General features: G+C 38.3%; 1 protein-coding gene across 7 annotated transcripts in view; it reads right to left on the reverse strand.

Moving 5' to 3' along the window:
* The window catches only part of DENND1A (DENN domain containing 1A), a 363,245-nt gene that overhangs the window by 139,611 nt on the left and 209,373 nt on the right, over positions 1-14,261 (reverse strand). For all 7 annotated transcript variants that reach the window (XM_030535509.1, XM_030535510.1, XM_030535511.1 and 4 more), the window contains one exon: positions 11,815-11,860. In XM_030535509.1, the coding sequence (XP_030391369.1) occupies positions 11,815-11,860 (46 nt within the window). The remainder of the gene's footprint in view (positions 1-11,814; positions 11,861-14,261) is intronic.

Raw genomic sequence — 14,261 nt, forward strand, 5'->3', positions numbered from 1 at the left:
CCCATTTTTTCATGTTCTGTGTGTGTGTGTGTGTGTGTGTGTATATATCTTCCTACCGTATTTTCCACTGCATGCATCCAATGAAGTGGGTTTTAGCCCACGAAAGCTTATGCTCAAATAAATTTGTTAGTCTCTAAGGTGCCACATGTACTCCTCATTCTTTTTATATAAACTCTGCAGCATACACAGTCATAGTATATTAGACAATTTGTGCATTAGTTTGCATGTCTAATTTTCCTATAGACTTTTTCATGTGTTGATTTAAAACACTCCAGTGAAGATATGGGTAATCTGCTCATAAAAAGGAGGGTTTCCCCCTCTTTTCACTTAATTCCTGGTAGCCATCATTCATTCATAATAAAATACGCCAAGCCAGACTAACATCTCCACCTGCCTTTTATTTTAAATGCCACTTTTTAAAGAGTGGAGAGGTATGGAAACCCAGTTTAACAAGCACACTGAACCCATTGTTTATGGCCTCCATAAACATGGCTTAGTAAGAATTACGGACTTAATCAGAGTGAACTTATCTCCTGGTGAAAAGAGCGCTTTAAATTTCAGAAATGGCACCTTTACTGTGAAAATCTCTTAACTTCTGAAACAAACTCCAGGGGGCCTTAAACACCAGGCCAGTAAATAAGCAGCAGTTAGTGTGATTTGTCCTCCTCCTCTGAACACTTGAGATCATTAAATTATTTTATGTAAAAGTTTGCAAAAACACTGAGAAACTATATTCAATAGAGAAGCATAAAAAAGGCAAGAGAGCCTGAGTGAGGCAAAGATGCAATAATTAATCACGTTGTAAACAAACTTCTTCACCATTACTAACAGCTTATGTTATTAAATGTGAAAGAAAATATTAAATCAAGTTTATGTTTCACTATTTACGCTCTTTGTTTACTTTTTGCCTTTCCTACCACTTGAACAATGTACTCAGTTACACTTACGTTTGTAGTTTGTTTTATTTTCAGGTGCTTAGTACTACATTTGAGTTTCAAATAAAAAATTGTTTGTATAAGATGAACTATTGTCACTAGATTAAAAAAAAATCTCTCTCGGTTTTAGGATTTTTAGCTTTTTTTAACCATTTAAATTTTGAGACAAATTTAACTTCACAGTGACTCTTCATGATCCGATACAAAGGAGATGGGCATATTACAAATACTGAAGTGGGAGATATGAGACAAAAAACATATTTTCTTACTAAAAAAACAAATGTTCAAAAAGTATACCAAACAAAAATAATAAATTTTCTATCATAATTTTATATACTTAGAATGCAAAATATCATTCACAACAATTAGTCTAAGATCTGTTTGCTTTATGACTTGTCTACATCACTGACAATTAATGTTTACAGTTTATTTACCTAAGAACACCAAAATACTGCAGACAACAATGTGTCAATCTGGCTACCAGAAGCAGGAAAAGCAACGGATATAAAATTTTATTATTTCATGCCCCAACAGCAGCCAGAAGGACTTAATGAAATCAGCCTTAGATTTACAATCTGAAATAGCTATTCAACAGGCAGATATGGTTAAGCTAAATGTAACCTTTGACCTTTCAACTCTTTGATCCTGGCACAGCAGGTGGCCTACTACCCCCTCCTGTGCATCTTCCACTCTTCCGCCAATCTCCTAACCTTGATGTGCAGTAGCCCTGATCCTACACAGGTGATTCTCAAGATCCTTATCACAAGCAGCTGCTGCTAACTGAATGACAAAAATCACTAGTGCTGATGTGATCCAATACTATTGGGCAACACAGGAAAAGGCTTCTTTCTGCAGTTACTGAAAAGTTTTTCAGGGCTGAAATGAATAAAGATCTCTTCTAAAAACTTCATATAACAACATATCCAGAATCCCTTTTTAAATCCAAAGTCATTTTTCAATGATAGACCATCTTAAAAATTACTTCTCATGCATTTGGGTCAGTGGTTCTCACACTGTGGGTCAGGCCCTCAAAGGGCGTTGGGATCCCGTTTTAAGGGAGTAACCATATCTGGCTTAGACTTACTGGGGCCCGGGGTTGAAGCCCAAGCCCTACCGCCTGGGGCCAAAGCTGAAGCCCTGGGCAGCAGGTTACAGGCCTCCTGCCCGGGGCTAAATCCTTGGGGCTTTGGCTTTGGACCCCTGCCTGGGGTGGCGGGGCTTGGGTGGGTTCAGGCTTTGGTCCTCCTTCCTGGAGTTGTGTATAATTTTTGTTGTCAGAAGGGGGTCGCAGTGCAATGAAGTTTGAGAACTCCTGATTTAGGGTGTATTTCATCTTTGCCTCTAGAAAAACAAACATCAATGCTTTCCAGTCAAAATATCTGCAAATCCAAAAACTGTCTGTTTTATTTCTTTAAATCTTCAATTAAAGAATGCTTTTTCATGTTCCCATGTGTTTGCTATTTCCTTATTATAAAATTGGGAAATGATTTCCAAAGTTATTTGTACAAACGCCACAGCATGATAATACACTTATCAAGTTCACAAGTTAAACCCTTTAAGAAGCACTAAAGATTATCCCACTTAATGACACAAATGCAAAAATACACAATCATCACTACTCCTGAAAACCCTCCATGGCTAATGGCAAAGAATTCATAGACACTCACAGAATGGGTGTGCGAGTGCAACTAAGAACTGGGTACGTAGGGAAGGTCCAGAGACTATTTATACAACTCTTATCAGATACTTAGTGTGTCCAACCAGACTAAAGCTTTTAAAGAAGAACCTGAAAGTTATCCTATGAAACTATGTCTCCTGCCACTGAGAGAAACAAAAGTACAGCAGCAGTAGACACAGTTGTCACAGAATATGCAGATAATATATGCAGATACCAGATTTTGATCTTGGTAATTGTTCCTCATGCTTAGATACAATAAGAGAGAGAAACATTTTCCTTGCTGACATATTTGATTGTAATATTTTGTATACAAAAACATGTCAATGAATTTGACAGATCTAAAATATATCTGTAGTCATAGATAAAGAATGCCTAAGCCATGAGGGTTTCTTAAAAGTATGCAATGTCCTTTCTTAATACAAGGCTGAATCCAGCAACACAGTGGCGTGCGGTATTGCATATTTACACAACGGCTATGACTGTGGTAAGCGCTAAATGGAAGATTGTACTGTCAACAATTGAATATCTGACAGCTACAAAGGAAGATCCCAAAACAGTTAAACAAAACCACATGTGCTTAAATCCCAAAAGATATCCTACTGGGTCAAGGGCATTCCTCTTCAATCAGCACCATCGCACTAATCGTTTCAGCTACAAAAACAGTTGCTGAACCAATCACTTACTATGACAAAACATAGAGAGGTTGCCAACTAAGTTCAGCACTGCTCATACACAAAGACTAACTTACAATAATGTGTACTCTGAAATAAAGTTTAATATAGGGGTAGTAACAAAAGTGGAAGATTGAAGGAACAAGTTAATCTGAGATGGTTTCATTATCTTATCTCACTACTATTTATCAGTACTAAATACTTACCTTTATCTAATATGAATTCGATTAGTACCGTAAGTGTGCCCCATTATTCATGTAATAGTCCAAGCCTTGCTTATATAACAGCTTATAAACTTTCAGTCTTCTTTGAAGTCACTTTATGGATTGCTAAATGGAAATCTTATATAGAATGACTAACTAGGTGATGATAGAAAGACTGAAAAATAAGAGCACCACACAGTTCCATATTTTCTACCAGGATTTTCCCTCATAAATCAGCTAGTGCCCTCTGACCTATAACAGGAGATTATCTTATCTCACTAGAGAACATTTCAGTCACACCAAATTAGATTTAACAGTCAATGGATACATTTGATATTTTAATCATCAGAAAAAATTGTCATTTTTCATTAGCATATTTGCTGTCTCTATATAGATCCCATGCCACACCAGAAACTCAAAGCCAGATCTAAGGTGTACAATTGTTTGGAAATGTCTGTGGGAATAGAAAAGAGGGTGTATGTTTAAGAAAAAAAATACTATTTACATTACTCCAATAATTGCTTTTAGAGGGAACCATTTTGAGAACTTTTCTAAAGAAAAGACCCTAAAGACAAACCTAATAAATTATTCACTTCTTATCTCCCAGTTAACCATGCTTTAGCTACTTTTTTCTCCATAGAGATGTTTCCATATTTAGGCTCCCACTAAAAACACAATTTAGAAAAATGTATGTAGGAATGCCCAGATCCTGGAATTTAAGCTGTTTGTGGCAGAAATCTGAATCTGAATACATGGGGAACCTCAAATTCTTCCATGGGACTCCGTATAGGCACAAGGGTCCCACCTGCCTGGAGCTGATTGCAGGATCAGGGACCTTAGGCTCTTCTCAACCTGGAACAAGAATCTTTGTGTGTGTCAAGCATTTTGAAAGACATCTAGGCTGTAATTTGTATATTAATTTAATTAAACATTTTCTATCTATATATTGGACAATTAGAATATCCTTTTAATTATACTTCATTATTTTACTATTGAAACACTGTCAAATAGCAGATCTTAAACAATAAACAACTGTTAAGAACATGAGTGAATCCTCTGATGCTAAAATATTGCTCTAACATGGTTGAAAGATTCAATATATTTTTCTATGTACAAAAAAAGTAACAAGCTTTCAGCATTAGCAACAGGCTAACAGGTAAACTGCAGTAAAACTACAGTAATAATCTGGCTAATTTGACAAAAGCCTATCTTCCCCCTGGCCAGGGTGCAGACAAATTATGGTTTACTTACCTGTAAATATCGGATCAAATAGCCTCTGGTGGATTTTTTTTAATTTTATTTTTTTATTTTTGAAGGCAAAGGCAAAGATATCCAAGACACAGAAAATGGATCTTTTAGTGCAGAGGAAGGACAGGAGAATTGTTTGTTTATTTGTTTTTAATTTTACATGGGACTTTGAATGGCAACACTTCATCAATGTGTCTGTGTTCCAGAAGCTATGGTTTATCAAAAAAACATACTGGATACACACTGCTAAACAGTATGGGGCAGAAAAGTTCTTGTGCTATACAAAAAAAGCATAGAACAATGGATGCTAGGTTATCTATCTAGATATTTGCATGACTCCAACACTTAACATCTAGGTGCCTGAAGATGTATTATCCGAAACCCACTGTCTCATAAATCTAGAGTGTAAATCACATTTGCACAGATTAGGCAAACAAATCAGTTTTCACCTTAATGCCAAACAATCTTCACCACTACTCTGATTTGGTAAATTAACGTAATATTTGTCGCAATATGAAGCCAAGAGGAAACAAACTTTTGCACATACTGTCTGTCTTCTCAGGAAGAAAGGCTACATCGGAGGAAGAATAATGACAAGAGGGAGAACATTGTTCTAGTTGACCAAAAGCATCAAATCATATGTTCTTTAGTGACATACAGTCATCTCTATTAGAAGAGGAAAAAACAGATTGCCTTTCCTAAGACTGCAGTGTACAATGCAGATGGCCCCTGAAACACTAGATCTGAATGTCCTTGAAATTTAGAAAACTCCACATCCAAAGCTGGTGGGTGAGTCCCATTTCTAGCATTCTGGGCATTTGGATACTAAGCCTGAATTTGAACCTTCCCATTCTCCCATTGATCCATTCTTTGCATCATTTTATCCCTCCTTAGCCTTGACCATTCTTGGAAATGACACAGACTCACAAATTAACAAGGAAGCATATAGAAGGACTCCTTTCCCACTAGAGCTACCACAAAACTATAAGAGAGCAGAGTTAATAAATCTTCTCTAGAAACAAGAAAGACTATGAAATACAACAGAACACAACATTTACATGGCAAGTTTTCAGACTCACAAAAATGGCTTTGGAGAGGTGATTCCATTTTTGTAATTGGGGGAGGAGGGAAAGAATTGACAGGTAAGGGCTCTGATGTAGTAAGTTCAATGATACTTACTGCCTGTATAGCACGGTTTGTCTTTAAATCACTGTGCACATATTAACTTCACAACACAAATTTATTATCCCCATCTTAAAGATGGGAAAAGAAAGACAGAGATGAAGTGACTTGCTTAAAGAGCTAGGATCTGAATTCCTGAGTTCTTGGTTTCCAGCCACATGCTCAGTCTACCAGACCATGCTGGCTCATTGCCAATTCCTGCTTGCCTGCTGTGCAGGATACAAACTTGTTAACCTCCTGTAGGAAAGGGCTCACCACACTTAGTTTGATGCAAGTTCCCATATCCCAAGAGTGATTACATATGGGACAAGAGTTGAAGTGAGGATCTTATCTAAAAAGAGGTTTTAACACAACAATTCATGTATTGTTTGTATTTGTGGGGTTTAGAATTAAGTCCCCCAAACTATACTTGAATCATATTAAGTTTAATATCTATTCAAATCATGAATGTACTGTTGTGTATAGTTTTACACCATACTGGATAATGGCACAGGCCAAACTAAGAACAACATAATCATCCCCTTAACAGTGCTGCATGGTGTGTTAATATCATCTAACCTACTGGTAGCCAAAAACAGCAGAATACAGTACAAATATCCCTACAAGGTATATAAAATCCTATAATCCCAGTAGCCTAGAGCTTCATTAATTTTCATTTAAAAATACTGCATTTTACCACTCTAAAAACACAAAATAAAATAAAAACAGTACCCTAGTAAACCAGTGACCAAATTCACTGTTTTAGATTCTCAATTTGGATAGTATTCACCCAAGAGTTCTGAAGGAACTCAAATGTGAAACTGCACGACTGCTAACCGTTGTCTGTAACCTATTATTTAAATCAGCTTCTGTACCAGATGACTGGAGGATAGCTAATGTGATGCCAATTTTTGAAAAAGGCTCCAGAGGAAACCTCAGCAACAACAGCCTTCAGTACCTGGCAAGCTGGTTAAACTATAGTAAAGAACAAAACTGTTAGACATATAGATGAATGTAATAGTCAATAGGACTAGTCAACATGGTTTTTGTAAAGTGAAATTATGCCTCACCAATCTACCAGAATTCTTTGAGGGGGTCAACAAGCATGTGGACAAGGGGATCCAGTGGATACAGTGTATTTAGTTTTTCAGAAAGCCTTTGACAAAGTCCCTCACCAAAGGCTCTTAAGCAAAGTAAGCGGTCATGGGATAAGAGGGAAGGTTCTCTCATGGATTGGTAACTGGTTAAAAGATAAGAAACAAAGGGTAGGAATAAATGGTCAGTTTTCAGAATGGAGAGAGGTAAATAGTGGTGTCCCCCAGGGGTCTGAACTGGTCCCAGTCCTATTTCACATATTCATAAATGATCTGGAAAAAAGGGGTAAACAACAAGGTGGCAAAATTTGCAGACGATACAAAAACTACTCAAAATAGTTAAGTTCTAGGCAGACCGCAAGGAGCTACAAAAGGATCTCTCAAAACTGGGTGACTGGGCAACAAAATGACAGATAAAATTCAATGTTGATAAATGCAAAGTAATGCACATTGGAAAACATAATCCCAACTCTGTGTGTGTGTGTGTGTGTATATATATATATATATATATATATATATATATATATATATATATATATATATATATATATATATATATATATATATATATATATAGACACACACACACACACACACACACACACACACACACAGTTGGGATTATGTTTTCCAATGTGCATTACTTTGCATTTTGCATTTTGCATTTATTTATATATATATATAAAATGATGGAATCTAAATTAGGTATTACCACTCAAGAAAGAGATCTTGGAGTGATTGTGGATTGTTCTCTGAAAACATCCACTCAATGCACAGCGGCAGTCAAAAAAGCAAACAGCATATTGAGAATCATTAAGGAAGGGGTAGATAAGAAGACACAAAATATCATATTGCCTCTATACAAATCCATGGTATGCCTGCATATTAAATATTGTGTGTAGATGTGGTCACACCATCTCAAAAAAGATACAGTGGGCTTGGAAAAGGATCAGAAAAGGGCAATAAAAATTATTAGGGGTATGGAACGGCTGCCATATGAGGAGAGATTAATAAGACTGGGACTTTTCAGCTTGGAAAAGAGATTACTGGGGGCCATATGATATAGGTCTATAAAGTCATGACTGGTGTGGAGAAAGTAAATAAGGAAGTATTATTTATTCCTTCTCATAACACAACAACTAGGAGCCACCAAATGAAATTAATAGGCAGCAGGTTTAAAACAAATAAAAGGAAGTATTTTTTCATACAGTGCAGTAAACCTGTGGAACTTCTTGCCAGAGGATGTTGTGAAGGCCAAGACTATAACAGGGTTTAAAAAAGAAGTGGATAAATTCATGGAGGATTGGTCCATCAATGGCTATTAGCTGGGATAGTGTCCTTAGCCTCTGTTTGCCAGAAGCTGGGAATAGGCGACAGGATGGATGACTTGATGACTACCTGTTCTGTTCATTTCCTCTGGGGCACCTGGCACTGGCCACTGTTGGCAGACAGGATACTGGGCTAGATGGCTCTTTGGTCTCGCCCAGTATGGCTATTTATATGTTCTTAACTCAAGTTGTTTATCAATTGGTGAGACTGAGTTCAGAGCCCAGATAACAGTTTGCTACTTTCAAGCGAACAGCTTGAACATTAAACATTCTTAAAATGTAGCATTTGTCATGCTATTGGTCTGATTATTTCTGCTTAATGCAACACAGAAAAATTGCCCAGAAGCTGTTTTTTGCACAACATGACTGGAACGATATATATAATGGCGTAGTCTGGGGGTTTAGCCTCTTAGCAGGACAGTACCCTAGATGATTATTGCTGACATATACCCAAAAGAGACAGATGTCTGTATGGCAAAGTTACCAGTTTTTGATGTAGGTTGCAAATGTTCTTGTATTGCACCTCATAAAATAGTGTGTGACTAAGTAATTGTATGTTGTAAGATACTGTACACAGAATAGCCCAAATTTTCAACTCTGGTGTTTAAAGTTAGGTACCTAAGTAGACTGTTTGTCAAAGATGTTGAGCATCAGCCGCTGCTACCAACTTGAAAATGCTAACCTGAGTTTAGCTTCCCCTGATTTCCAAGCAGCAATATTTCCCTACTCCCACTGCATATGGCTTTCAGACTGGCCCCGTTAAATGGTGCTAATAACTAAGGACAAATATTCAGAACAATCTAAGTATGCAGTTGTCATAAACAGATAGCTAAGGGTTAATGTTCTTTTACCTGTAAAGGGGTAACACCAGTAACCTGAAACACCTGACCAGAGGACCAATCAGGAAACAAGACTTTTTCAAATCTGGGTGCAGGGAAGTTTTGGGTGTGTGTCCTTTGTCTTGGTTCGGTGACCCTCTCGGCTCTGAGAGTGATTTTTCTGTCTCCAGGCTTTCTAATCTTCTGTTTCCAAGTTGTAAGTACAAGGATAGTAAGACAATAGGTTTATATTGTTTTTTTGTATTTACATGTGTGTAGTTGCTGGAATGTGTTAAATTGTATTCTTTTTGGATAAGGCTGTTTATTCATTTTTTTCCTTTAAGCAATTGACCCTGTATATTGTCACCTTAATACAGAGATCCTTTTATGTCCTTTTTTCATTCTTTTTATATAAAGCTTTCTTTTTAAGACCTGCTCGAGTTTTTCTTTAGTGGGGACTCCAGGGAATTGAATCTGCAGCTCACCAGGGAATTGGTGGGAGAAAGAAGTCGGGGGGAAAATCTCTTTGTGTTAGATTTACTAAGCCTGACTTTGCATACCCTCTGGGTAAGGGGGAAGAGAGATTAGCTCTCTTGGTACTTGTGTTTCCAGGACTGGAAACAGGGAGGGTAGAATCCCTTTCTTTAGATTCACGGAGCTTGCTTCTGTATATCTCTCCAGGAACCCAGCGAGGGAACACCTGGAGGGGAGGAGGGGGAAGGGAAATGGTTTATTCTCCTTTGTTGTGAGACTCAAGGAATCTGAGTCTTGGGGTCCCCCAGGGAAGGTTTTGGGGAGACCACAGTGAGCTAGGCACTGTATAATTCCTGGCTTGTGGCAGCAATTACCAGGTCCAAGCTGGTAACTAAGCTTGGAGGTTTTCATGCTAACACCCATATTTTGGACGCTAAGGTCCAGATCTGGGAAAAAATGTTATGACAGCAGTGTAGTTGTAACTGTGTTGGTCCCAGGATATTAGAGACACAAGGTGGATGAAATATATCTATTATTCCACCAACTTCTGTTTAATAAAAGACATTCAATAAAAGAAATTACTTCATCCACCTTGTCTCGCTAAAACCATTTAAGTGACATTTGAAAATATTACCCAACAGCTAGGATTTTCAAAGGAGCCCTAGGTTCTGCACCCCCTATTGAAAAAAAAGTAGGAATTGGGTGATTTGCATCCATGGGTTCTTTTGAAAATTACAGTCCATGGTGCTTCGGGATTATTTGTTGTTTTACATGTTCCTAACTCCTGCAAGGTGGCCAGATTTTTCTTATTGATGGTAAGATCCCTGCTCCTGGACCTATCATCTTGAGCATTAGAAACTAATAATCACCAAATCTTATGAAAGCCTAAAAAATGGCCAAGTAGATATGGTCAATATTGTTAAAAAAAATCAAGCCTGATCCACTCTGAGAGAGTTAAATTCAATAGTAGTAAATTGGTCAAATGAAATAACAGGGTTCACATTATGTCTGTCTGTCTGTCTTGTGTGTCTCTCTCTCACACACACACACAGATGTGCTGGACTCTGATCACTGGGTTGAAAATAGTATCCAAAGTGTAGTCATGAGTTTTCCAGAAGTGTGCAAGCAATCAAATTAGGCTCCAGTGCTGAAAACATTTAGGCATATGTTTACTTTCAATCATGTGCTTAAAGTTAAGCATAGAATCACAGAATCATAGAATATTAGGGTTGGAAGAGATCTCAGGAGGTTATCTAGTCCAATCCCCTGCTCAAAGCAGGACCAACACCAACTAAATCGTCCCAGCCAGGGATTTGTCAAGCCAGTCCTTAAAAATCTCTAAGAATGGCGATGCCAACACCTCCCTAGGTAACCCATTCCAGTGCTTCACCACCCACCTAGTGAAATAGTGGTTCCTAATATCCAACCTAGACTGCCCCTACTGCAACTTGAGGCCATTGCTTCTTGTTCTGTCTTCTGCCACCACTGAGAATAGCCGAGTGCCGTCCTCTTTGGAACCCCCCTTCAGATAGTTGAAGGCTGCTATCAAATCCCCCCCTCACTCTTCTCTCCTGCAGACTAAATAACCCCTGTTCCCTCAGTCTCTCCTCGTAACTCATGTGCCCCAGCCCCCTAATAATTTCCATAGCCCTCTGCTGGACTCTCTCCAATTTGTCCACATCGCTTCTGTAGTGGGGGACCAAAACTGGACACAGTACTCCAGGTGTGGCTTTATCAGTGCCAAACAGAGGGGAATAATCACTTGCCTTGATCTGCTGGCTATGCTCCTACTAATACAGCCCAATATGCCGTTGGCCTTCTTGGCAACAAGGGCACACAGCTGTAATCCTCAGGTTCTTTTCTGCAGAACTGCTGCTTAGCCAGTCGGTCCCCAGCCTGTAGCAGTGCATGTGATCCTTCCTTCCTAAGTGCAGGACCCTGCACTTGTCCTTGTTGAACCTCATCAGATTTCTTTTGGCCCAATCCTCCAATTTGTCTAGGTCACTCTGGACCCTATCCCTACCCTCCAGCGTATCTACCTCTTCCCGCAACTTAGTGTCATCTGCAAACTTACTGAGGGTGCAATCCATCTCATCATCCAGATCATTAATCAAGATGTTGAAGCATGTGTGTAAGTGTTTACAGGAGTAGGGCCTAAATCACAGAAATACATACTACTCTGAGGGACGAGAGGAGAGACTTACCTCCATTAAACTTAAATGTATTCCAATGAGGTAGGGCATCGGGGCACTGTGAAGAGAAACAAATAGCTTATTTATATTTAAATAATGCTGGAGATTATTAACACACACTTACAAAAGCCAGTTGTAATACAGATAACAGGGACACAGGATTACATTTTATTTAAAAATAGAAATCCAGATGTAACATTCCATTTGAGCCGAAAAATGTCAGTTTTATTTTGAAGACTTATCTCTTAATTTGAAAGCCACTGTCTCTAATTTAATAATTTTCCACTGCAGCTTGCAAGGTGAAGTTGTTGTTACTAAAAAATATCAGTTAAAGAAGGGAAGCTACCAAACATATTATTTTACTATGAATACATCCAGAATGACACCATGGACATCTGTGGATTCACTCTTCTTCAAATAATGTCATTTAGAGAGGTTTGCCCATATGAAACACTGTGGTTAAATTACTTATATACATCACGCAATAGGACAAGCTCTTGATCCTTTGGCCAATGTATGCCAAGAAGACAGCATTTTAATATTTATTTATTGCTGAATTCAACAGATCCTCATACAGACTCCCATATTATAGAAAACAGCAGAAACCAGTCCATCTAGCTCAGTATCCTGTCTTCCGACAGTGGCCAATGCCAGGTGCCACAGAGAGAATGAACAGAACAGGTAGTCACCAAGTGACCCATTCCATCGCCCATTCCCAGCTTCTGGCAAACAGCAGCTAGGGACACCATCCCTGCCCATGCTGGCTAATAACCATTGATGGAGCTATAACAGCCTGTTTGTTGAGTGCTGACAAATGTGCTTAGCACAGAACAAAAGATGGAGTACATTAGCTCATGCATCAAAGAGCTAACATTCTGTGTGACTGATGAGAGTTACACCCCTATATCTAAGTGCAGAATTTTGCCCCAAGCATCCATTGGTATAACGGACTTAGTGCCTTTTTAAACCCATTTTCTGAATAAATTCATTCAAGAGCATTGTAATTGTCTGGTTTCACCCACAAAGTAGTTGTTGGGGCATTTAGTGCACTTGATGAGGTACAGTAACTCCTCACTTAAAGTTGTCTGGGGTTCATGATTCACTGGGAGTGCTACAAGTTAGCAGTATGTTTGATACCACTCTTGTTGCAGCTTTTGCCACATTACAAGTGTACACAGTAAAGTTCAAGGCTTACATAGGAAATTCAAATTGGAGAGTATTTGTTTGTCATTTTGTATGTTTTAATTGGAGGAAATAGATATTTCCTTTACACATACTGCTTCTTTTCCAGGGGCAAGGAAATACCCAACAATCTTATACTCAAAGTGTAAACCATCAGTTAACTGCAAACTGCACAAACGCTCAACTTCCCTGTGTGCGTAACTGTGCTGTCCCAGTCTTCTCCAGCATACACTCAAATGAATGTGTTTCTAATTATGTAGCTTCGAGAACATAACAGCTTCAATGTCAAAAATACGAAGTCTGAACCTCAGCAGGAAGTCTTAAGACTGCAAACATCTCATCTAGTGGAACTTTGGCTAAAGTAATGAAAGGAAGCAGGAAGGGTGCACTACTCCAGAAAACTGGACATTTATTAATGTGTCCAGAAGTACAGCCTGTCATAGATCATAGAAAAACTGAAATCTGTAAAAAGTTAATTAATTGTATCATGTTAATCTTTCAATCTTCCACAGTTAATCAACAAATGGACTAGGGAGAATAAGATATTTAATAAGAATGCCAGAACTGCTGAAATCAGGTGCCAACAAGTGAGATGCTAAGAAGCTGTAGAACAGATATAGCCTAAAAAAATTGGAATTAAATAACTAGGTGATAGATTGCCTAACCAATTTATTAATATGAGGGATCTAATTTAAAAGAAACAGCACTTAAACATGTTATAGTGCGGGGGTGTGGGGTTATAGTGATCAGATTTAAAAGGTAATATGCTATTATTTGTATTGCTGTACTGCTTAGGAGCCCAAGTTATGGCCCAGGTGCTGTACAAACACAAAGCAAAAAGACAGTCATTGCCCCAAAGAGCTTACAATCTACTTATAAGACAAGAGACAACAGAGGGATGCAGACATTAGTGTCATGGAAAAAAGGAGTTTTAAAGGGGGGGGATTGAAGAAGGATAATGTGTTAATTTTACAGAGGTTTACAGGGAGTTCCTCTCTAGTATGTGGAGCAGCACAGGAGAAGGCATGAAGATGCTTGTTTGAAAATTTAATAAGTGAGTGATGGAAGCTGGCACAGTGAGCCAATTGGAGAAGGAAGTCAAGATCTAGAGAGTGAATGAGAGATGATACGTAGGATGGCGATAGTAAAGAACCTTGAATGTAAAGATAAGTAGCTTATGTTTGATTCAACAAAGAAGGTGGAGCGAGGGGAAGGGATTCAAAGTGAGAGGTAACATGGTCAAAACAACAGATTAGGCCACAGCTCTCAAACTGTGG

Source organism: Gopherus evgoodei, chromosome 16 (assembly GCF_007399415.2).
Source record: "Gopherus evgoodei ecotype Sinaloan lineage chromosome 16, rGopEvg1_v1.p, whole genome shotgun sequence".
Taxonomy (NCBI): Eukaryota; Metazoa; Chordata; order Testudines; family Testudinidae; genus Gopherus; species Gopherus evgoodei.